The sequence below is a fragment of the Ictalurus furcatus genome, chromosome 15 (genome assembly GCF_023375685.1).
Source record: "Ictalurus furcatus strain D&B chromosome 15, Billie_1.0, whole genome shotgun sequence".
In the NCBI taxonomy this organism is placed as follows: domain Eukaryota; kingdom Metazoa; phylum Chordata; class Actinopteri; order Siluriformes; family Ictaluridae; genus Ictalurus; species Ictalurus furcatus.
This window is the reverse complement of record NC_071269.1, coordinates 20,963,146-20,986,515: the sequence shown is the minus strand read 5'-3', so window position 1 is coordinate 20,986,515 and position 23,370 is coordinate 20,963,146. Positions and strand designations below refer to the sequence as shown.

Sequence of the window (23,370 nt, the reverse complement as noted above, 5' to 3'; positions counted from 1 at the left end):
TTCAATGATTACCTATCAGTCGCATTCTGAATGTCGGTCGTATTGAAGAAAAAACAAAGATGTATTCGCCTATTAAAACAGGATATTTAGCTAACCTGTTGGGATTAGGATAAGGACGAAGGAAGGTTAATTCCTTCCCTGTCTCTATAGCCTATTTATTCGTTTAGCTAGGCTATATGTTTCATGTTTTTGTAGGCTGTGCATTTTATAATATTATTCTGCACTTAAGGCACTCATTGAAGTTTTTGAGATGGTTATCTGCATGCAGATCTGGCAACCCTGACACGACCGCGCGCTTCATTCTCATTAACGATCAATCACAGCTCAACTCAGACATCCCGGAAGTTCCGGGAGTGTCCCGCATTTTCATAACGGCTCCCTGACGCCTGTAAATTATATACAATATCCCGGAAATCCCTTTTTTTTTTTTTTTTTTGTTTAGAGCGAGAGAGAGAGAGAGAGAGAGAGAGAGAGAGATGGTTTGGAGAGACCTGGTGAGAGAGAGACACCGCGCGCGCCCTGATTGGTCTCTCTTGGTCTCAACCTGTCTGTTTTCTCGGTAGTAGGGCTTTACAGTATCTCTCTCTCTCTCTCTCTCTCTCTCTCTCTCTCTCTCTCTCTCTCTCTCTCGTCCATCCATCAGTTCGGTTCAGTTTAGTGTCTGCAGCTCCATGTTCGAGTGCCTAAATAAATAAAAAGTAGGCTACAAAACGCACTTCACCCCAGACTACACTTAAGTGTACCCATGCATACCAGGGGTAAAGGACAACGACAGTGTAGTGACAACTCGCTGTACTGTTTGCAGCAGTGATTGCTCAATTGCCCATGGTGGGGTAAATGAGTGTGAAAGATATGCTGAGGAGGGGTTATTTTAACTAGCTGCTATAAGAAGCTACTGTATTGATGTCTAGGCGATGAAGCCAAACTCCCTGTAGACATGTGTAAAGTAGTTATTGAATACAAAAAAAATAAATGACTCCATCAGGTGGAATAATACAGTAGCATATGCTCATATAGTATAATATAATACGAAACGGTGTAAGTACATATTTTAATGTCACATTTTCTGCATATACCAGAAAAGCTGTTTGCATTCGCGAGTGTAAACAGTGTGTGTAAATAGTTGCAATATGTTGTTCAATAAATAGTTGTGTTCTGTCATAATTAAAGTGCGCGTGCGTGCGTGTGTATGTGTGTGTGTGAGAGAGAGAGAGAGAGAGAGAGTGTGTGTGGGTTAGACGCAGTAGCAGGTGACGCCACCTCCGTGAATTGAGTTTTTGCTGGTTGGGATTTCTGTGAGCAATGCTGGGGAATAAAAATCGGAATTAAACGGTCATAAATATGAAGGTAAGAAGAGATTGATGTCTGGATTATGAAAAGTTATTCGTTTATTTAAAATAGCGACATTTTGTAGCTCTGATTTCTGCGCGACGCAGAAACACCAAGCTGAACATCCGCTTTATTGGTCACTGTTAAATTAAAGTGCTAAATGTAAGTACCAACTGAAATGACCAACACACGTGTGTAGAATTAATTACACGCTTCTTTAAGCCAGCTTCTTTCTAGATGTAAGATTTTTTAAAACATATTTAACGTTTAAGAAGTGTATTTAAGATTAACGGTTTATTTAAGAAGTTTATTGTATTAATAGTTTATTAGACCTCTGAATAAGTTTCCTTCCTGTTACTTTTATCCTGTTACTGTTACTTTTACTTTTGTTTTTAGATTGTGGGGATAATGTAAAATAAATGTTCATTTCATGTAAAATACATTTGTTTGGATGATTAATATCCTATTTATTTATTTATTTATTCATTCATTCATTTAATATAGCTAGCTCTGATTTCCGTACATCGCAAAAGATTGGTGCTACATAACATCTGCTGAAATTACCATCACACGTATAGAATTAATCCTTGTACGTAAATTAATAAAAATAAAGTTACGCATAGGATCATAGAGGACAAAAATGCCCATGTCAAAAAACTGTCATAGAAATATTATATATTAATTTTTTTTCCATTTTCACTGACTTCGATTTTTTTTTCTTTTTTTTTTTTTAACCAGCATCAGTTCTGATCATATCTACCAAACATTCGTTCATATTCAGAATTTTAACCCTTTAAACGCCGGTTTCTTTACACAGTGCAAAAATCTTCAAAGCTCAGGAACCTTCTTTGACTTCTATACATGGGGTGGGATTTTGTGTTTGAATGGGTTTCAATAGGGACATCTTTGTCCTTAAATAGATTTATGAAAGCAAATGAGGGTGAAATATTAAAATTCCAATAAAAATACACAACTTTTGCTCAATTTATGCTGTTTTCATTAACACGGACAAAATTTTTTTTTTTTTTTTAAAATATCCATAAGGACGCGTAAGGGTTAAGTACTTATGGGTTAAGTTTCTTTAGGCCAACTACTTTCATGAGATTTTGTAGGTGTAAGATTTTTAGAATGGTCTTAACATTTAGAGGTTTATTTTTGGCGTGGTTGCTCATCATAACGACATCTCAAGAAGCTTCCTTCCTTTTTCTGACCAACAAGTACTCCAGTGACAAACTGTGAAGCACTGGTGAACTCCATGCCCAAGAGGGTTAAGGCAGTGCTGGAAAATAATGGTGGCCACACAAAATATTGACACTTTGGGCCCAATTTGGACATTTTCACTTAGGGGTGTACTCACTTTTGAAATGTTCAGCAGAGGTGTTTAGTTCAGCAGAAATGTTCAGCAGAAATGTTCAGTTCAGCAGGGGTGTACTCACTTTTGTTGCCAGTGGTTTAGACATTAAACCAGTTTAGACATTATTTTGAGGGGACAGCAAATTTACACTGCTATACAAGCTGTACACTCCCTACTTTACATTGTAGTAAAGTGTCATTTCTTCAGTGTTGTCACATGAAAAGATATCATCAAATATTTACAAAAATGTGAGGGGTGTACTCACTTTTGTGAGATTCTGTGTGTGTGTGTGTGTGTATGTGTATATATATATATATATATATATATATATGTGCATACAGTGGGTTAAATAAGTATTGAACGCGTCAACATTTTCACTAAATGTATTTCCAATGAGACTATTCACATGAACTTTTCACCAGACTTTGGCATTAACTCAAGACATTCACACATATAAGGAAATCCAAACATTAAAATCCATAAATAAAGTTATGTGTAATAAAGTGGAATGACACAGGAAAAAAATTTAACACTTCTCTTCTGACTATTCTTCTGACTCCCTGGTCAGAAATCGTGCGAGGAGCTCCTGTGCATGGCCAGTTCATGACGGAATGATGTTGCTTCCACTTGCGGATAACAGCCCCAATGGTGCTTACTGAAAGATTTAGAAGTTTTGATATACGTCTGTATCCGATTCCATCAATATGTTTCGCAACAATAAGGTTGCGAAGGTCATGGGCTGTTTCTTTTGTGACACCTTCGTAAAGAAAAGCCTTTTTATAGACCATCAGTTTACTAACTCAGCTGATTATTAATTTGCACAGATAGGAGGTATAATTACTTTCTAACTACTCACGGATTTCAGCTGGTTCCTTGCCTTACCTTGCCTTGGAGAACTGCTTTTTCTTAGCATGTTCAATACTTTTTTCCTATGTCATTCCCCTTTATTACACATAACATTATTTATGGACTTTAATGTTGTGAATTCTTTATATTTCCAGATTTCTTGAGTTAATACTGATGTCTGGTGAAAATTTCATGCCAATAACCTCGTTGGAAATATATTTACTGAAAAAAAATTGACGTGTTCAATACTCATTTCCCCCACTGTGTGTGTGTGTATATGTATGTATGTATGTGTATGTCTGTGTGTGTATGTAATATATATAAATATTAAAGCGCGCCTATTATGGTTTTGAAACTTGCCTGATTTTGCTTTAAAGGTCTCATACAATAGACTAACATTCATCCAAAGTCATAAAACACTTTAACGTGCCCATAATTTAAACTGCAGAATTACCTTTTTTCACCCTAGTGTCACAAATGACTTGTTCAATGATCCGTTCTAAAGGATTCATTCTAAACTCCTCCTATCAGAGAACATACTCTGCTTTGATTGGTCAGATGTCCCAGTCTGTTGTGATTGGTCTACCGCTGTCAGTATGTGTCGAAAAGGAAACGCCCAATACTATATCCAGTTTCAGCTCCGTCTGTTCACGAGCTGCCAGTGAAGATCAGAGATGGGTCTTTTGTTACCAAATTACGTAGGTTAGTACAGGAAGTAAGTCTGGAATCACGAACGGCTCGTTTCAGCTCTTCAGAATCGGTTCCTTCGTTTGGAAGTCAATAACTCTGTTTGTCGTGCGCTTTGACTTTTGAAACTTTCCAGACGTTTTTACATTCACAAACAGCTATATAACACACTACATGAAAGGTGTTTAATATTTGAAAAACCATAATAGGTGCACTTTAAAGTTTATGGTATAAACTTTTACACATGAATGTTATTCCGTTTCAGATTTAATTACCTCCCATAGATAACGAACTGTAATATAATATATGATACAGCATATCTAATCTAACACAGCTTCATGATGGCTTGTTATCTGTATTAACAGGAAATGAGCCTTAATATTGAAGATCTGTAACACTTTTCTGGCTAATAGGTCACTGGCCCATTGTACACATCACAACAGGTGTGTGTTTGTTGAATTGATGATCTGAAAATCCGGTACAACATCCATATGCTTTTCCATCTCTGTGATCTACAGGTCATCATGCATGTGTGGAGGGTGAAGGTTTTGGTGGGTTTTGTGATACTACTACTACTACTGGTAGCTGTTATATGTCTTCTTTATACCCCAAGAGCTCCAACTGTGATACACAGTCAAAAAAGTCTAGACTCCACCATAAAGAAGCTTCTTGAACGTAATGAACAGTTGAAGAACAGTGACAAACGTATTCCCTACCACCTCAAACAAACTACAGCACGGTGAGTAGACTCTATTATGGCACTTGATGAACATCATTTAGTCAAAGAGAGTAGGTATCCATAAAATATTTATGAACTTGGTGAAGATATAAAACATATCGTTTATGATTCTTTATATACATGCACACACACACAGTGCTCTTCACCAATATTGACACATCAGTAAATATGTGCAAAGAAGGCTGTGAAAATTTGACTTTATTGTTCATAAAGTTCATGTGCAGTGTCAGTCAAATGGCCTCGTTTTGTGTGAGAATGTTGTTTTCATCTACATTTATGACAGAATTGTCAAGCCTGACTTACATTACATTTACATTTATTCATTTAACAGACGCTTTTTCAACCAGACTTACAAATGAGAAAATAGAAGCAAAGCAATATATCAAGCAGAGAACAATACAAGTAGTGCTACCATACAAGATCCATTAATTGAGTTACAGAAGAAGCAAAGTGCGCAGAGTAGAGATATAAGTGCCAGAGTAAATTATTTTATTTTATTTTATTTATTTTTTGTATGGGTTGGTTAGGTGTTCATGGAAGAGGTGGGTCTTTAGCTGTTTTTTGAAGATGGTGAGAGATTCTGCGGTCCGGATTGAGGTTGGAAGTTCATTCCACCTCTGAGGAACAGTTAGTTTGAAGGTTCTTGAAAGGGACCTTGAGCCACGCTGAGTAGGTAGTACTAAGCGTCGGTCATTGATTGATGGCAGATTGCGTGAGGGAACATAAGCCTTCAGGAGAGAGTTGAGGTAGGAGGGTGCTGTTCCAGACAAGGTCTTGTAGGTGAGCATCAAGGCCTTGAATTTGATGCGGGTGGCTATAGTAAGCCAGTGGAGGGAGTTGAAGAAGGGTGTGACATAGGTTCTCTTGGGCTGGTTGAAGACAAGGCATGCTGCTGCATTCTGAATCATTTGGAGGGGTTTGATGGAGCTGGCCGAGCAGCCCGAGAGTAGTGAGTTGCAGTAGTCCAGTTTTGAGATAACAAGAGCCTGGACTAGTATCTATGTAGCCTGTTCGGTGAGGTAGGGTCTGATTTTCTTGATGTTGTATAGGATGAACATACAGAACCGTGCAGTTGTTGAGATGTGGTCTGTAAAGGTCAAGCTGTGATCGAGAATCCACCCAAGGTTCCTGGCCGTCCTGCTTGGCTTGAGTGCAGTTGAGCCGAGCTGTACAGTGAGGTTGTGGTTGAGTGACGAACAGGCTGGGATGACGAGAAGCTCCGATTTTGCCAGGTTGAGCTTAAGATGGTGTTCCCTCATCCAGACCGAGATGTCCGACAGGCAAGCAGAGATACGTGCAGAGACGGATGGATCATCAGGCTGGAAGGACAAATAGAGCTGGATGTCATCAGCATAGCAATGATATGAGAAGACATGAGACTCAATCACTTGCCCCAGAGATGTAGTGTAGATAGAAAAGAGCAGTGGACCCAGAACTGACCCCTGTGGAATGCCGGTTGTGAGTTACTGAGTTTCCGAAATACCTCCCCTCCACAGTACAGTACAATGCAGAGGAGCAAAGGTTATGCACCAGATGGATAACCCACAAGATGTTATTTCCTTTAGTCATATTGGGCAAAAAATTGTAGATACTTAATATTAGTGGACATTTTAATGAAAACACGACACTGTGATGGTGCTTAGTGTTGAGCGTGACTTCACGGGTGATAATGTTGTTGTTTTTTTATACCTTTAGGCTTGAGTTCTTGATATCACTAGTTTCATAAAGATGAATAATAAAAGTTTCGTGACGAGAGTTCCCTTTTTTCATGCAAAATAGCACAGAGTTTTGTGACTTCATAATGTTGCTGCTGAAGACCTCCTTTTGAAGGGGCTTTCCAGTTTTTTGTTTTTATGTTTTGTTTGCATTCTGTTCCCAAGTTATTTCCCGTATTACATTTCTCTCGTGTGTGAGAGTGAGCAAGCGAGAGAGTGTGCAAGCAAGAGAGAGCGAGTGAGGGCTGTTGTTTAACACATTTCATTTTACGAGTAAGTCGTCTAGCTGGGCTAGACGACTAGCCCAGCTAGATGTGGCTTAGTGGTTAGCACGTTCGCCTCACACACCTGGGGTTCCATTCCCACCGTGGCCCTGTGTGTGTGGAGTTTGCATGTTCTCCCTGTGTTGCGGGGGTTTCCTCCGGGTACTCCGGTTTCCTCCTCCAGTCCAAAGACATGCATGGTAGGCTGATTGACATATCTAAAAGTGTCCGTAGTGTATGAATGGGTGTGTGAGTGTGTATGTGATGCGATGGATTGGCACCCTGTCCAGGGTGTACCCCGCCTTGTGCCCAATGTTCCCTGGGATAGGCTCCAGGTTCCCCGTGACCCTGAAAAGGATAAGCGGTATAGAAGATGGATGGATGGATGGAAGTCATCTAGCTGTTCTTTAACACATTTCCTTTTGGGTATTATAAACCACACATGGGTCCTTCATTTTTGTAGACTTGCAGCATGATGTTGCAAAGGGAGCCATGTAATTTGTGTAAACATGCACATGATTTAAGATGAAATCAGAAAATGATGTGCATCATCATCATTTGTAAAGCTGTGTTGTTAAGTCCTCTAAAATGCGTTCATTTCTTTCTCTTTTTTTTTTTGGCAGTATCAGTTATGTTGCCTTTTTTCTCCTACCAGCACTTAAAAATATTTATTTCGTTTTACACAGAAGAAATGCATGTGTTTGTGAAGGTGACACATGGCATCTTAATGTGCCCTTTGGTGACCTGTTGTTTCCTCGGGTTGGTGCTGAGGAGTTGCACTCTGCATTCAGAGCCTCAGATCTGGAGGAAATAAAGAAGCGCCGACAGCATGAGTACAACAACTTCATGAACAGGTGAGGTGATGAATAGCTTCCAGCAGCAAGCTTTGTTTGAAGTATTTTTTCCCTATGTTACCAAGTGATTCAACCGAAGTTTTTCTACTGTGTGAAAACCCTATGCATGGTGAGTTTTTCTACTATTACAATTACAATTCAAATGAAATACTGTGTAAAAGTAAGAGATATTTATTGATTGGATTTGCATTGAATTTATAAATAAATAAATTCTAAATATGGCAGTGAAAACTATGTCTTTATACTTGCTTTTATTTATAAATTGTAAATTGTCTGCACTTATATAGCACTTTCTTTTAATCTTATTGGTTTTACAAAGCACTATACACTGTGTCTCATTCACCCATTCACACACACACACACTAGTGGTAGCAGAGCTTCCATGCAAGGTGTTAACTTAACATCGGGAGCAAGTTGGCTTCAGTGTCTTGGCCAAGGACACTTCGGTATGTGGAGTCATGTGGGCCGGGAATTATGTTATAAACAGGAAACCTGCTCTGGGTCAAAGCCCCTTTTTTTTTGTCTTTGTAGGCTCCCCCCCCTCCCAGAAGATATACAGTAGCTATAGAGATATCAGATGGGTTTTCTGAGACTACAGTGCATTTTTATGTGTAAAAACCTTTAAAGGTCTTTGTGCTTGGCTGACTTAGTGAGGCATACAACTGGATGGACAGCTGTGATTTCACTTGCCTTATTATAGTCAATGAATTTGTTCTTTAACACAATTCTGATTGGCTGATAGATGTTCTGAGGTGTGCAATTGTTTTTCAGTAAATGCCCGGCTAAAGTAGTTCCAGTCAGGTCTTGACCACAATACAGTTCCATATCACTTCATCAAGTTAACTGAACTAACGGAAATGTTTGCCTAATGTCCACCACAGCACAGAGAGCTAACAACAAACAAAATCACAGGAAATTGAGATTTCCCGGAAATGTGCAAGGAATAATTGATGACGGGTCGTTGAAATATTCGAAAAATATTGCGCATCCGAGGCGGTAATGTGGCCACGAGGCGGAGAGAGAGAGAGAGAGAGAGGAAAAAAAAGAGCGCATGTGAGAGAGCATGTGTGAAAATCCGGTGAACAAGTATCAACGTTCATTTATTTATTTATTTATCTATCTATTTATTTATTTATTTGTTCGATGAATTTTCTGCAGTAATAAAAAAAATATATTTATTCTATTTTTATATCATATTATTCTATTCACGTCATGGGCGCATTACCACCTCGGGGTGTGCATTATTTTCTAATAGTTCAACGGCCCGTCGTCAATCATTCCTTACATAACTCCTAACTCCATAGCAGCTTACAAAACATTCTAACAGATTTTGTTTCGTAATTGTATATGCCACCCAAAATATGCACATAGTTGTACATAGTTCTAACCTTTCAATAAATGGCTGAGTTTCTGCTTTTCCTTACATATCAGTGACACCCGAGTCACATGCTGCCCAAGTCACATGCTGCCCGAGTCCATATAATACCACATAACACAGAGTCACATACTGCCCGAGTCCATATAATACCACATAACCCCAAGTCACATGCTGCTCTTACTACACATCAAAATGTCCTATTGTTTCAGAATAATGTCAGTTATTGAGTGACTACCTATGGTGTTTCCTGGATATATGAGTATGTCTCATTAGTAGACTACCTAAATGAGGATCGGTTCCCTTCTGAGTCTGGTTCCTCTCAAGGTTTCTTCCTCTTAACATCTTAGGGAGTTTTTCCTCACCACCGTCAACTTCCTCACTTGCTCAACTGGGATAAATTCACACATTTAAAATCTGTATCCTGTGTTTATATATTTCTGTAAAGCTGCTTTGAGACGATGACCGTTGTAAAAAGCGCTATACAAATACAATTGAATTGAACTGAATTGAATTACTAGATTTTTGAGTGTAGGAGTCAGATCTTGCCATCATACTGTAAAGTGCGGTCATTTGTTTACCAGACTAAGGGCGTGTTCACACCTGGATTGTGTGGAGCGTTTGTTTTGGAATGTGGTGCATTTTCTCCATTGGTTCAGTTCATTTAGATACATGTGGCTTGCATAAATACATTTTGGTACGCTTTGAAATGTTTCCTTGTGAAAGCATACCAAGCCACGGAGAAAATGCAACATTGTAACGATGTAAGTCCCTTTTTCAGGTCAAAGCACAGATCTACAGGTCTGAAAACACCCTAAAAGGCTTTGCATATAGACTAGTTCTAAGGTCAAATGTTGAGGGTTTGAGTCTGTGTTACTATTTGTCAGGAGTTTACAGGTAGGTGGATTGGCTACTCAAAATTGCCTATACAGGGCCCTTCACTGTTATTGGCACCCTTGGTAAAAATGAGCAAAGAAGGCTGTGAAAAAATGTCTTTATTGCATCTTTTGTGTAAAAAATTCACAAAAATACTCTACTCTCATGGATATCAAACAATTGCAAACAAAACACAGGTTTATCCATATACACACACATATAAACACATATATATATACACACACACACACACACACACCCCTATGGATTCATATGAGAAAAATATATTTGAAGTATATTCCTATTGATACTTTTACATTTTTTAGTACACCTGGGTGACTAGGAACAGGAACTTGTTCAATCATGACAGGGGTATAAATATGAGGTAACGCATAGGCCAAATTCCCTTAGTCACTCATAACAATGGGTAAGACCAAGGAATATAGCTGTGATGTGCAGCTAAAGGTTGTTGAGCTTCACAAAATGGGAAGTGGCTATAAGAAAATAGCACAAGCATTGAAAATGCCCATTTCCACCATCAGGGCAATAATGAAGAAGTTCCAGTCAACTGGAAATGTTATGAATCAGCCCTGGAATTGGACGTGTGTCTATATCGTTTCAACGCACTGTGAAGAGGATGGTTCGAGTGGTCAAAAAATCTCCAAGGATCACAGCTGGAGAATTGCAGAAGTTAGTTGCGTCTTGGGGTCAGAAAGTCTCCAAAACTACAATCCGAAGTCACCTACATCACCACAAGTTGTTTGGAAGGGTTTCAAGAAAAAACAAAAACTCTCATCCAAAAACAAACTCAAGCGTGTTCAGTTTGCTAGACACAATACTGGAACTTCAAATGGGATCTGGTTCTATGGTCAGATAAACAGAGCTTTTTGGCAATAAACACCAGAGGTGGTTTTGGCACACACAAAGAGGTAGCCATATGGAAAGGTACCTCATGCCCACGGTTAAATATGGTGGTGGCTCTTTAATGTTTTGGGACTGTTTTTATGCCAGAGGACCTGGGCATTTTGTTAGGATACATGGCATCATGGACTCTGACTGAAAACCTGAAAACCTGACTGCCTCTGCCAGAAAGCTTAAAATAGGCAGTAGGACAATGATCCAAAACATACATCAACACAAAAATGGTTTACTGACCACAAAATCAAGGTCCTGCCATGACCATCCCAGTCCCCTGACCTGAAACCCATAGAAAACCTGTGGGGTGAACTGAAGAGGGAGTCCAACAGTGTGGAACTTGAAATTTGAAGGATCTGGAGAGATTCTGTATGGAGGAATGGTCTCAGATCCCTTGCCATGTATTCTCCAACCTCATCAGGCATTATAGGAGAAGACTCAGAGATGTTATCTTGGCAAAGGGAGCTAGCACCAAGTATTAACTAAAAGGGTGCCAATAATTGTGGCACACATATTTAACAATTTATTTTTGTTTGAATCATTTGATATCCATGAGAGCAGAGCATTTTTGTGGGTTTTTTTTAAACAAAAAATCAAAAGGATAAACAATCAAGACAATTTTTCACAGCCTTCTTTGCTCATATTTACCAAGGGTGCCAATATTAGTGGAGGGCACTGTAGCTGTAAATCAGCATCCACAATTTTGTGTGTCCGTGCTTTTCGTTCAGTGTTCCCGGGATAGGCTTTCATAACCACCTTAAAGAATAAAGCGGTGACTGGAATGAATGGATGGATGGATGTGTAATGTGTTTACATACAGTGAACAGGGTACTCTTAAATTTTGCTTACAAGTACTTCTGATGACTTTTTGTCCTTGCAGATCACATACAGCAGCAAACCTTCTTATCATTGCTGAGGCAAACATTCCTCTTCAGTACCCCACCCAGGGTGTAGACGTCCGGCCTAAAATGTCTACTTTAATTCCTGGTGAGAACCAGTGTTACAAATATGTCTGTGAATAGATCATTAAGGTTTTTGGGATTGTATACAAATACAGTACATTTATGACATTTAACATTCATGGACGAAGTCTCCAGTGTCAGCACTTTGTAATAGTCACTAAGTTTACCAGCATAGGAAATTTTTGAGAACAGAAAACGTGTTCTTCTTCTGCATGTTCTTATTTTTAAGTAACATGACAAGTTGCCTTTTTTGTCTTATTAATGTCAAGAAAGAAAAAAACGCGAAGTTGGTTAGTGAATAATTGTGTATGGCTGCTATAACACACGTGATAACAGGAAATAACTTGTCTTGTGGATGTTCAGCAAAATTAAATGTGACTATAAATCAGTGGTGGCTGGTGTTTTTTTTTGTTGTTGTTGTTGGTTTTTGTAATGAAAGATGGGAAGCACAGGTGTCTGTGACTGAAGTAGATATCTGTGTATGTTCAGTTTTATCTGTTTCCTCTGTTGGTCTGGCCACCTGTTTAATTCTCAGTCTCTCCTCATAAATAGGAACGTCAAAAGACCTTTCCAAAATCCGGTTGATAAAATTAGCAGTGTTGCACTAAAAAGCATCTAAGCTGCTAACTAGCTAGCTAAATTTCACCAAAGAAGGTAGTGACAGCTAGCTGGATCGTCCTATAATTAAACAAATCCGAAACAAACACCAATAATCAAACATAACTTTATACTTACAATTTATTTACTATATTTGTCAATTACAAATTATAATAACAAGCTATACAAGTTGTGTAAAACTGTTATGGATTAGGCTACTGACTACTACTGCAGCTCCAAGCACTTGGAGTCTGACTGGCAAATATGCTACTGATATGTCGAAGTTTGAGATGTCAGTAATGTTCCTTACAGTTTCAGTGATTGGCAGTTGGTTATGAGGTTCAGCCCCTTTTGAGAGATCTCCCACTCATCATATGGCAAGCCGTGCATCTGGGGCAGGACAAAACTAGTGCATTGTCCAGTTTTTCAGCAAGAGTAATGAATAATATAGACACCTTTCTACATTTAATATAGAAACATTTTCATTGCTGCAATTTAACAAAATTTTAGGGGAGGCCAGGCTGCACATGTCATATAAATAAAGCACAATATATAAACCTGAGCTATAAATAGTTAACAGGTATGACATGTCGTATATTAATAAATTAAAAATTGAAAAAGTTGCAAAATTACTGTTGTATAAGAGGAAAAAAACACTTTGGGACATGCTGTTTTTTGCAAAATAATCAACTTTGGGGTGGTAAGAGTAACGAAAGCCAGGTGCACACTGTGTGATTTTGAATAGTCCTTTGCGACTGTTATTTGTCAGACTGTACGAATATGATCCCTTCTGTAAGCCATGTCACACTGTAGGATCTCAATTGTCATTAATGTCAGACTGTACAACAGTTAAGGCGCGAATCACAGGAAAAATTTTATTGCAGCGGCTATTAATCGGCTGTCGAGGAACATGTCAAACTAGCAATCAAAGACTACAGATTTTGGCCTGAAATTATAGAGATCTTTTAGGATTCTCAAAATTTGTCTCCGATGACCAAATCGTGGCCAAAATCATAGTGTGAACCCGGCTTAAGAGTGTTGTGTACTTTGTGTTGGACCACTTCACATCAACCCATTGTTGATTTTTCTCCCCAATAAACAACATGCCTCACTTAGTTTGAACCCTTATTACCTTCCAAATAACTTGGGCAGGTGGAGACCTGTCTTTTCCTTATGCCAAACTATTGGAGAACTGATTGCAAGACAAAATATGTGTTCATAATACAAATTATGTTGATTCAGAATGTTTAGAGTATTCATACTTTCGTTCCTGTAGGAAGCGAAATCATTGGTGTGAAAATGTGTGATTAACATGGTCTCGGATTATATTTATTTATAGCTGTCTGTTTGCATTTAAAAGCATAGATGAGTGCTGTGTTTCTTTGTTTTATTTTATTTCAGTTTTCTTAACAAATTCGGTTTTGTAATAAATATTTGTTTTTCTGTGTTCTAAGGGTTGGGTCTGAAAATTAAGTCACGGACAGTCTATTCAGTAAGTTTTTCAATTGTTCTTCTTCCAATATGTTTGCGATTGATGTCTTTGGATCATAATCAAGAATGCATTTCAATCAATACAGGATTTTATGCATAGGATTTTATCTTATACAGTATACAGACGAAGCAATTATTTTGTATTTATCATATATAGCGGCTTTGCTATAGTAATGTTGACCTAAATGTACTTCCCTGTTTGTTGCAGGTAAATTTAAGTGCCAGCATGGGCACGTTTGACGTAGCAGCCTTGTTGGATGAGGTCAACATAAGCGGGGAAGGAAAAATGCACATGACCCTCTCCAGCCCACTTCTATCTGCACTTAACAGACAACTGCAGTTCATCACTTATACAAATACAATTTTTCATCCCAATACTGCAGACATAGGTGAGCTGCTATGTTCAACTGAGGGTGTTAAACTGATTGCAATGATTTTTTTTATTATATGTTATCAAGGTAACTGATTAATATGCACATTTCTACTCTACTGTACTGTCATGTCTCAAGAAATGGTAGAAATGCTTATGTATTTTGCATGAGATGATTTCTGATGTACAGATGGCGAAGAAATAAGAATTATTATTTCTGCTTGGAGTTCAACATGTACTTTTTTTCTATATAAAGTTTAAACCAGTCTGGTTTTAACTTTAATGCCATTTTTGTACATCAAAAAAACATTTTCTTTAGATTTGTAGGGTTGTCCTTTATTAATCCCATTTCTTTGGAAAACCAATCCTATATCTTTTATAAACCAGTGCAATTCAGGACTGATGGATACCAAGCAGCCTTCACCATTAAAATACGACATGCAATCACTCCTAAACTATATGATCCTGGACCTACTCGACCTAAAGGAGGTAATTCACACAGGTCTTGATATGTAATGAAGCACATAAAATCTTTTCAAAATGAGTAATATGTTTGTTTCATTTTGTTTTTGTTTTTTTCTTCCTCTTCTAGAATACAATATAGGTGGACTTGTGACCATTGCTACAAAAACATTTCTGCGTTATGACAAGCTTCAGGATTTGATTGAGAGCATTCGACGGTTCTATCCAACAGTCACGATAGTCATAGCTGATGACAGCGAGCATCCTAAGCCTGTAACTGGCCCTTACATAGAGCACTACACCATGCCTTTCAAAAAGGTAAAGATTTTCACTGTTCTGTAGCATAAGATAAACTTTTAAATGAAAAATAAAACAAAGGATTATCATAAAAATAGACGTGGATGAGTAGTGGATTTAATCTAATACTTTTCATTTTAAAATGTCTCCTCAACATAAAGTCATGCCTAATTTCACCAAAATGAATTAAAGAGAGAGAGAGAGAGAGCAAATAAATTATGTGACCTGATATTAAAAAACTGTGTTTGAATAGTGTCGAATTACAAACACATTATCACGTCAGACTCGAATTACAAACACTATTTTTGATCTGTCCTGACAAAGGTGGAATAATTTAGAAAATTATTAACTGTCAAGTCAGTAACCATGCCAGTAGTCTCATTGTCTGCAGTCAACAAACACACTGCCATGTGCATGGAATTTATCAGGCACATACTGTATAGTGCATGGTGCTGCAGAAAAGCGATATAAAAAAGTGCACAAGCTAACAGATGGTTTGTGGTACTACACATAGCCTAGGGGATAGTCAGCTAAATTCACTAGTGTCCGCTGTGGGGATGTCGACTAGTCTGGGCAATGGGAATACATTGATGTAGACAGTAAGGACATGTAGGCAGACTGTAAAGAAAGCAGCTAAGAAAGCCATGAAGAAATGAAGCCAAAATTCGCAGTCAACAGCACAAGATTACACCGGAAATTCTTTCTGCAATATTGAACCATTTAACAAATTTTTTTTTTTTTTTAAATCCCACTCCTTCTCATTCTTAAAGAATTCCTCCCACGGTTATATTTGTCATCCTATAATACTAAATAGAATTTCTATAAAATCCTTGTACTGTGTGAAAGAACGCTTTCAGAGCCGCAGGTTGCACATCACTTTTCAGTCCCTCTCGGCTAGCAAAGAGTCAGATCAGTGGCGCATGCCAGCTCAAATAGGCTGATCCAGACGAGTTTTTTGGAGGCCGGAGCTGAGCATGGCGGAAAAACCATCCAGACAATGCAGTCAGACAAATACTAGTACAAACTACAAGTAAAAATTTGTAGTTATGCAACCCCTATCATACATTCATGGGATAAAGAGAGTACACCCTCCTTCAATTTCTATGTTTTTATTTATCAGGGCCTATATAACAATTGTGTGGTCCTCACCAGCTTCTATAAACAAACAAATAACCTCAGGTGACAACAAAAAAACACAACTGATTTTAATATTTAGCCTTTTTTTTTCTTTTCCAAAAAGTAATGCAACATTCAGAAACCTGCTGGTTGAAGTGGGAAGAAATAAGTACACCCTTCTTACAGCCACAATAATTAAGAGAGAAATTAGCAGCCAGGTATTACTAATGTAATGCACAAGATTTGTTAATCATAAAGAAGTGTGACTACCTCTATAAAAGCAGAACTTTTGGCAGTTTGGTGCTTATCATGCCAAGAAGGCAGGGCATCAGCAATGACCTCAGAGAATTGTTGCTGCTCATAAATCTGGGAAGTTTATAGAAGTTGGTGAGGACCACACAATTGTTATTTAGGCCCTGATAAATAAAAACAGAGAATTGTAGGAGGGTGGTTTTTATGTCTAAGCCAGAATTGGCATCCAACTACAACTCCCAGAATACAGCGTGGGCTACAAACATGGCTGCCAAGGACTACAACACCCAGCCAGCACAAACTCTCTCAGGTCCACGCTCACTTGATTACTGATCACAGCTACACTCACAGTATAAAAGGTCTCCCACTCCATGCACTCACTGTGAAGTATACACTCCGTGTCATTTGTACCAGTTGATACCAAACCTTCGATTCATTGATTTGTCTTTCTGTTTTGTTTTGTTTTTTAATATAGTCTCTGGTTTTGCTCTTGCCAGCCCTAGTTCACCTTGTTTGTTATCGTCACCTGACCCTTGCTTGAATGTTGACCCTGCCTTTAGATTAGGTCTCAGTTTTGTTTGATACTTTTAAATAAACATTGAACACCTGCACTTGCACCCGTACCTGTATTGTGACTGCTGTACTTTCTTTTTCCAATGTACTCGCTGAGAATTTCATCAGGTACAATTTCATGTCATTGTAAAAGTAATTTCTGGCTATAGCAGCACAATTCTTCAGCCAGCCTCTATCTCTGCCATCAAATGAGATTTGCGCTGCTAAACATCTCCCTTTATTTAGTAGATTTATCTGGCAAATTCGGTATATGCAACTGCTATCCTAACAAATGTTTAACAAATTCTGCTTCTGTCTTGCCATATACTGAGAAAAAAAAATTATATCTCACCATTGTTTTGGTAGCCAGCATGTTAGAATGTAGGCTATCAAACATCTAATGTCCTTTTTAAGTAGCAGGCAATGGTCTGTCCGCTTCAAAGAAACACTGGTTAATTAGCCAGCTAGCTACTTCATGCTAACTTGTAGTTCGTGGCCACAGCCTGTGAACTGAAGTGTGCCAATTAACAAAAGAATTGCAATTGGAGCACTAAGCTAATGTAAACTGTATTCATTTACAATTAGTTGTAGTCTGTAGGAATTGTAATATCTTAATGCATTGGATATAGCTAGCTTGTTTAAACGTAGGCTAGCATGACCACCGCAAACTGCAACAATCTTTTTTGCCAGAAGCTGCTTTGCTACTAGATATAACGGTATGAGAATTTCATATCACGATTATCGTGACCAAAACTATCACCTGTTATCAGTATTATCACGGTATTGTTAAAATGTGCTGACAATTGAAATTATTTCATCCCAGTTGTGTCCAACTACTTACTTTTTTTTCATACTTTTCCCCCAACTCATGCATTGAGCTAAAAGTTAACGTACTTTGCATTCATTATAAAGTGATGGATGGTTGTCACGACGATGACTCAGCAGGACACATTGCCCCCTTTCGCAGCGACTTTCTTCTGGCAAGCTCTGCAGACAGGGTTACCATCTTCTATTAAGTTACCCTCAGCATTTTTATAAAATCCAAAATATGACCACACTTCGGATTTGGTCCTCTTGGAAGGTTGGAAATTCTCCCGAGCGCCGTCACTGCCTTCCGCCATGTTCTCATGCTCAAAAAAAACAACGTTTCATGCTGCGCCTGCGTCAGACTCATGCTGGGTGTGTGTGGACAGCATTTACCGTAGTTTTTACAAATCACGATAATCGCGCACGGTTTTAATAATTAAATGTGACATGGTAATAGTAACCATCTGGGAATTTTATCGTGGTTTATTGTGAAACCGGTAACCATTTCATCCCTACTTCCTACATGCAAGCTCATTGCAGCAGCACGCAAATTGTGTTCATTAACACCTTGTTAACATTAAAATGAACTGATTATAAATTCAATTTTTAATTAAATTGACAGTTTATTAAGTTTATCATAAAATTGGGCAGGTTATTTAAAATGGATTTTTTTTTTTTTTTTTTTAGGTTTATTCATGCTAGTACCTGGTTAGCTTGGTATGCTAGTTCCTGGTTAGCCTGTTCACTGTAGTTACTAGCCTGTCATAGACTTTGTCTCGAGTTTTAAGGTCTGGTGTAATGTTAACTGCTTCCATTCTGAACCTGTGCTTGTTACAGACATTAAGCAGTGCCGCATGTCGGTTGATGACCTTCATTTTAAAGCTTTTAAAAATAGTATTTCACCATACATTAAACCATTAAAGATTTTGATCAGGTTGTCAGTGTAGGTTTTATGAATGGAATAAATATTTTAAAGCTCACTAATGAACTTCATAAATAACCTATTAAACTCTACCACAGGGTTGGTTTGCTGGGCGTAATCTGGCTGTCTCTCAGGTGACGACTAAGTATGTGCTATGGGTGGATGATGACTTTATCTTCACTTCTGACACAAAGTTGGAGAAAATGGTGGATGTGTTAGAGTGCACCAATTTAGACCTGGTAAGAAGAACACGTTGGCTTTTGCTTTGCCTTTTACTCTCTGGGTTATGCTAATAATCCATGTCAGTTTAGTATGGGGTTAGAATTGTTTCATATTTCCAAATAAATAGATTACAATCCACAAATTAATGTAGCGAGATTCACAAAAATGAAACTAATTCACAAGTTCCCGCCCTGATTGTAAAACAAAATTTGATTGGCTGGAGTGAGAACATGCCACTATTGGTGAGCTTGAGTAGAAGGTGGGCGGAGTCCATTTATTTGTGGATTTGTGTGCACTCTTGACACTAGAAATGTTTCGCAATCCACAAACCCACAGGATGTGATTCACAAATGAATGCCAGAGTTGGGTTTGTGACACTTAAAAAAAAAAAAAAAAAATTATTTGCAAATCTCATTTTATTTATTTGAAATCTCATTCTATTTATTTGTGAATTTCTTTAATTTTTGTGAATCTCGCTACGTTTATTTGTGGATCGTAATCTATTCATTTGGAAATATGGAACAATCCTAACCTCCGTAGGTAAGAATTTGTCTTGCTAAACAAATCTTTCTTGTGTAGTTGTCAATTTGCTTACATTCTACATAAACAAAGTAGCAGCCTGAGATCGAGTGCTCATGGTCAAGCATCACTTTAACCAGTTTCTTTGCTTTGTTGTTTGCACTAGCTTTTCTTTCTTCCAACTGATGCTTGTTTGCCACACATCTGTGTTATATATCCTGTCACTGTGCTGCCTCATTGCTGTAGATTAAATCACCAATAATATACCACTGAATCATGATATATTTCATGAAAATGGTTGTTCCATGTTGATAAATGCTACAGGAGTGGTTGCACTGTTTGTAAAACAGACATCAGTTCCTACCTACACAGATATCCAATGTAAGGCAGTCCATGCAGCCAAAAATGCTTGATTTTGAGCTTTTTTTTTTTGTGGAAGCTTCTTGAATTGATGAAATTGCAATTGCACAAAATGATTTTGCACAGTCTTTTGCAGTGATGTTTGTCCGTAAATGTGACCTTTTAGCTGTACTCATGTTTGACGCACACGAATCGAAGAGGGCTTTGGCGGAATGCGTGTTGTGATGAAGTCACATGATGAGTCTTGTCCCAAATCTGCGGTAATTGTTAAAAATTGCAAGCTCCTCCGAATATTGCTTGATTTTTGCATTCATTTCTGTGATTGCCACAAAAAAAAACTTATCTAGAGGGACTGGTAAGGAAAATTTACATGCTGCATGTACACCCAGTGTTTTCAATGCAGTATAATGCATACTTACTTCAGTGCTTTCTGTTCCCCAAATATCTTTATATAATGATACTGCCACAAGTTTTTGTTTGTCTTGCACACACTTTAAACCTGGGGTAGAGGGCCACATTGGCTAAAATATCACCTTAGGCAAGCCAAGAACAATAAGAACAGTTGAACTTGACACTTATTTATCACCCAAAATGGAATTCTGAGGTAAATTTTTATATAACCGCCATAATAGGCAGGATTAGGCCAACACACAACATGATGGATAAAACTAATACACAAGACCAGACTTATCATTTCAACACATCACACATAACTGGATTTCACAGCAACATCGTTAATCTCCTGACTATGAGTAAAAACTGAGTGTTGTTTTTTAAGTGCTGCAGCCAACTCATTTACCTTGTCTGTCCATGCCTGGCCAGTATATTGAACTTCTTCGCATGATTTGTATCGTAATGCCGTCGAATATTAAATTTTTTGCGGACCGCCAGTAGCTGGGAGCAAATTAAACAAATTTTGTTTTTTTATTTCCCACAAGAAATATTCTGCTGTCCATTTTTCTGGACCTATAAGGCATTCAGAATCCACCTTCCATTTCTTTGAGACTTTTTTCACATACCCACGTTTTCATTTTGGAAATTACCAAAGATTATAAGTAACCATAATAGGCCCGTACAGCCTCAGGATGCTGACAAAAGGACCTCTAGTGGATATATAAGTAACTGCATCTGTGTGTGGATAATTCTTTACATTTCCATTACATTACTGCATTACATTTCCGTTACTAGGCCTATGGGCCACATGGAATCATCAGACCGTATGTTTTGCACCCCTGCTTTAAACTATGAAGTGCATTTACAGCATCAGTTAAGTGCCTTTGTCATTTAATGCACCTCCTCAAAGTTTTATTAAATTACCAATTGCAAAAGAGACAATTTCCTTTTCCTCACCCTTTAGATAAATGCGATTGTAACTTAATGCCCATTATCAAAAATTTTATTCTATACACGAGATTTTTCTGCTGTTGGTATTGTCATTGTATGCTAACTATGATCATTTTTACAAACTATTTGTGACTAAAAAATTGCGGTTTACTGATTGCCCTATAATAGTATTAATAATTATAATGCGGACGTAATTACAATGCAGCTGAAATTCTTTATTTTTGGCAGAACGTAAGTAGGATCATTTACAGGTTTGCTAAATGTCATCATCTCTTTCAAATGCTATTAATCAAAACATCAAGAAATGAATACACTGTTACCAACAAGAGCAAGTATGCCTGAGACCCTACAAGAAGCTGTCAACACAAAATGTCTGTTTATATGAATGTGACCCTTCTTTATATTTCATGCGCTGTAGTTTAAGTGTGTTTTGTGTGTTTGTTTGCATGCACCCAGGTTGGAGGAGCAGTCAGGGAGGTGACAGGATACACTGCCACCTACCGCCATATTATTTCAACAGAACAAGGTGGAGAAGATGGAGACTGTTTACACATTAGAAGAGGCTTCTATCATGCTCTCGAGGGCTTTCCTAATTGTGTGGTCACGGATGGCGTCATTAACTTTTTCATGGCGCGTACCGACAAGGTGCGACAAGTTGGCTTTGACCCTCTCCTGGCACGGGTCGCACACATGGGTAAGCATTTTCATGTCGAATTAAAAAGTCTGTCACATTTATTGATGATTATCTACAATATCTGATGTGATGCTGTTGATTAAGTGACTGGAAAAGTTTCATGTTTATGTTCATGAAAATCTCCTTCCACTCTAGAGTTTTTCATCGATGGCCTTGGTGTTCTCCATGTGGGTTCTTGTGATGATGTTATAATCAACCATGCATCAAAGATCAAAGGGATGTTGCCATGGGGACAATCAGAAACTGATGAGGCCTATGCTAAGTTCCGTTATGCCAACTACTCGAGCAACCAAAATGCACTTTTTTACTTCAAGAACCACTTCAAATGTCTAACTAGTAATGGTTAACTGTGATCCTAAACTGCACTATTCAATGTGCTATGCCTAAATTAGGCTTTCTCTTTAGACTTCCTTAAGACATCACATTATGTGTAAATTTGAGGACCAAACATGACCAGGTGAGTAAATAACTCCTACACCATATACTCTGGAAGGAAAGCAACATTTGCAGGTTTCAATTTTGATGCGTCATTATGGACTCATTTTTTTCTGTGGGATGTTAATTATAGGGTATCAAAAAGTCGACGTTCAACAGTTCGAAAGGTTTCCCTCATGTGCTTACATTTTTGGTCTTTTATTATCACTTTTATAAAGATGTTTATGTTTATATTTCTGCCTCAAAGCTTCAGGGTCCTGTGTTGAGCTTATATGGCAGTATCTGCAGTGTTTTGCATGTTCTCCGTGTGTTTGTGCGAGTTTCCTCCGGCATGTTCAAGATCATTCATCATTCAGCTAGGTGGATTTGTTATGCTAAATTACACCAGGTGTGAATGAGTGTTTGTGTGCATGGTGCCATGTAGTGGACTGGCATCACATCCAAGATGAATTCTCCTGGATACCGGGTTAGGCTGCAAATCCTCCGGCACCTTGACCAGGATAACGCGACTTAACATGAATGAATGAATGTTAATTCTTCCACTCCGTCCAGGATGTCCCCCGCCTTGTGCCCAGAGTCCCCTGGGATAGGCTCCAGGCTCCCTGCGACCCTGTATAGGATAAGTAGTCCAGAAATGGATGGATGGATGTTAGTTTTTAAAGAGCCATTTTATATGTGGTGTAGTGATGTTCAACATCAGCCACTGGATGACAGTATTGCATCAAGATTTTTTTTTTTAAGTGAGTTTTGTTTGTGTATCTTTAGTTGTTATGGTTTGTAACGTATACTTTATCTGTTTAATTTAAGAAACATATATAAATCTTTTAAACCCTTGTCTCCTTGGAATAACTGTGAAATAATTCTTGGCTTATATCCCACTGTTGGTTAAAAATGAACCATGTCTTATGTAAGTTACCTAGTCTAATTAAAAAAAATAAATACTTGAAATTACAAGATAATTGATTGAACAATATCTGTAATCACATTAGTAACTTATTTTGAGTTAAATAAGCAC

The 23,370-nt window shown here is 38.0% G+C and overlaps 1 protein-coding gene across 2 annotated transcripts; it reads left to right on the top strand.

The window, feature by feature from the left end:
* Window positions 1-451: 451 nt before the first annotated feature.
* LOC128619252 (beta-1,4 N-acetylgalactosaminyltransferase 1-like) lies at window positions 452-23,189 on the top strand. Of its 2 annotated transcripts, none has more exons than XM_053643293.1 (11): window positions 452-1,347; window positions 4,735-4,955; window positions 7,623-7,787; window positions 11,834-11,940; window positions 13,967-14,004; window positions 14,212-14,392; window positions 14,761-14,862; window positions 14,966-15,153; window positions 18,880-19,020; window positions 21,683-21,920; window positions 22,056-23,189. In XM_053643293.1, the coding sequence occupies exons 1-11, from the start codon at window positions 1,342-1,344 to the stop codon at window positions 22,265-22,267; spliced, it is 1,599 nt and encodes a 532-aa protein (XP_053499268.1). In that variant the 5' UTR covers window positions 452-1,341; the 3' UTR covers window positions 22,268-23,189. The 2 variants fall into 2 exon arrangements, with proteins under 2 accessions (XP_053499268.1, XP_053499267.1); XM_053643292.1 differs by having other exon boundaries at window positions 454-1,347; window positions 7,620-7,787.
* The last annotated feature ends 181 nt before the right edge of the window (window positions 23,190-23,370 follow it).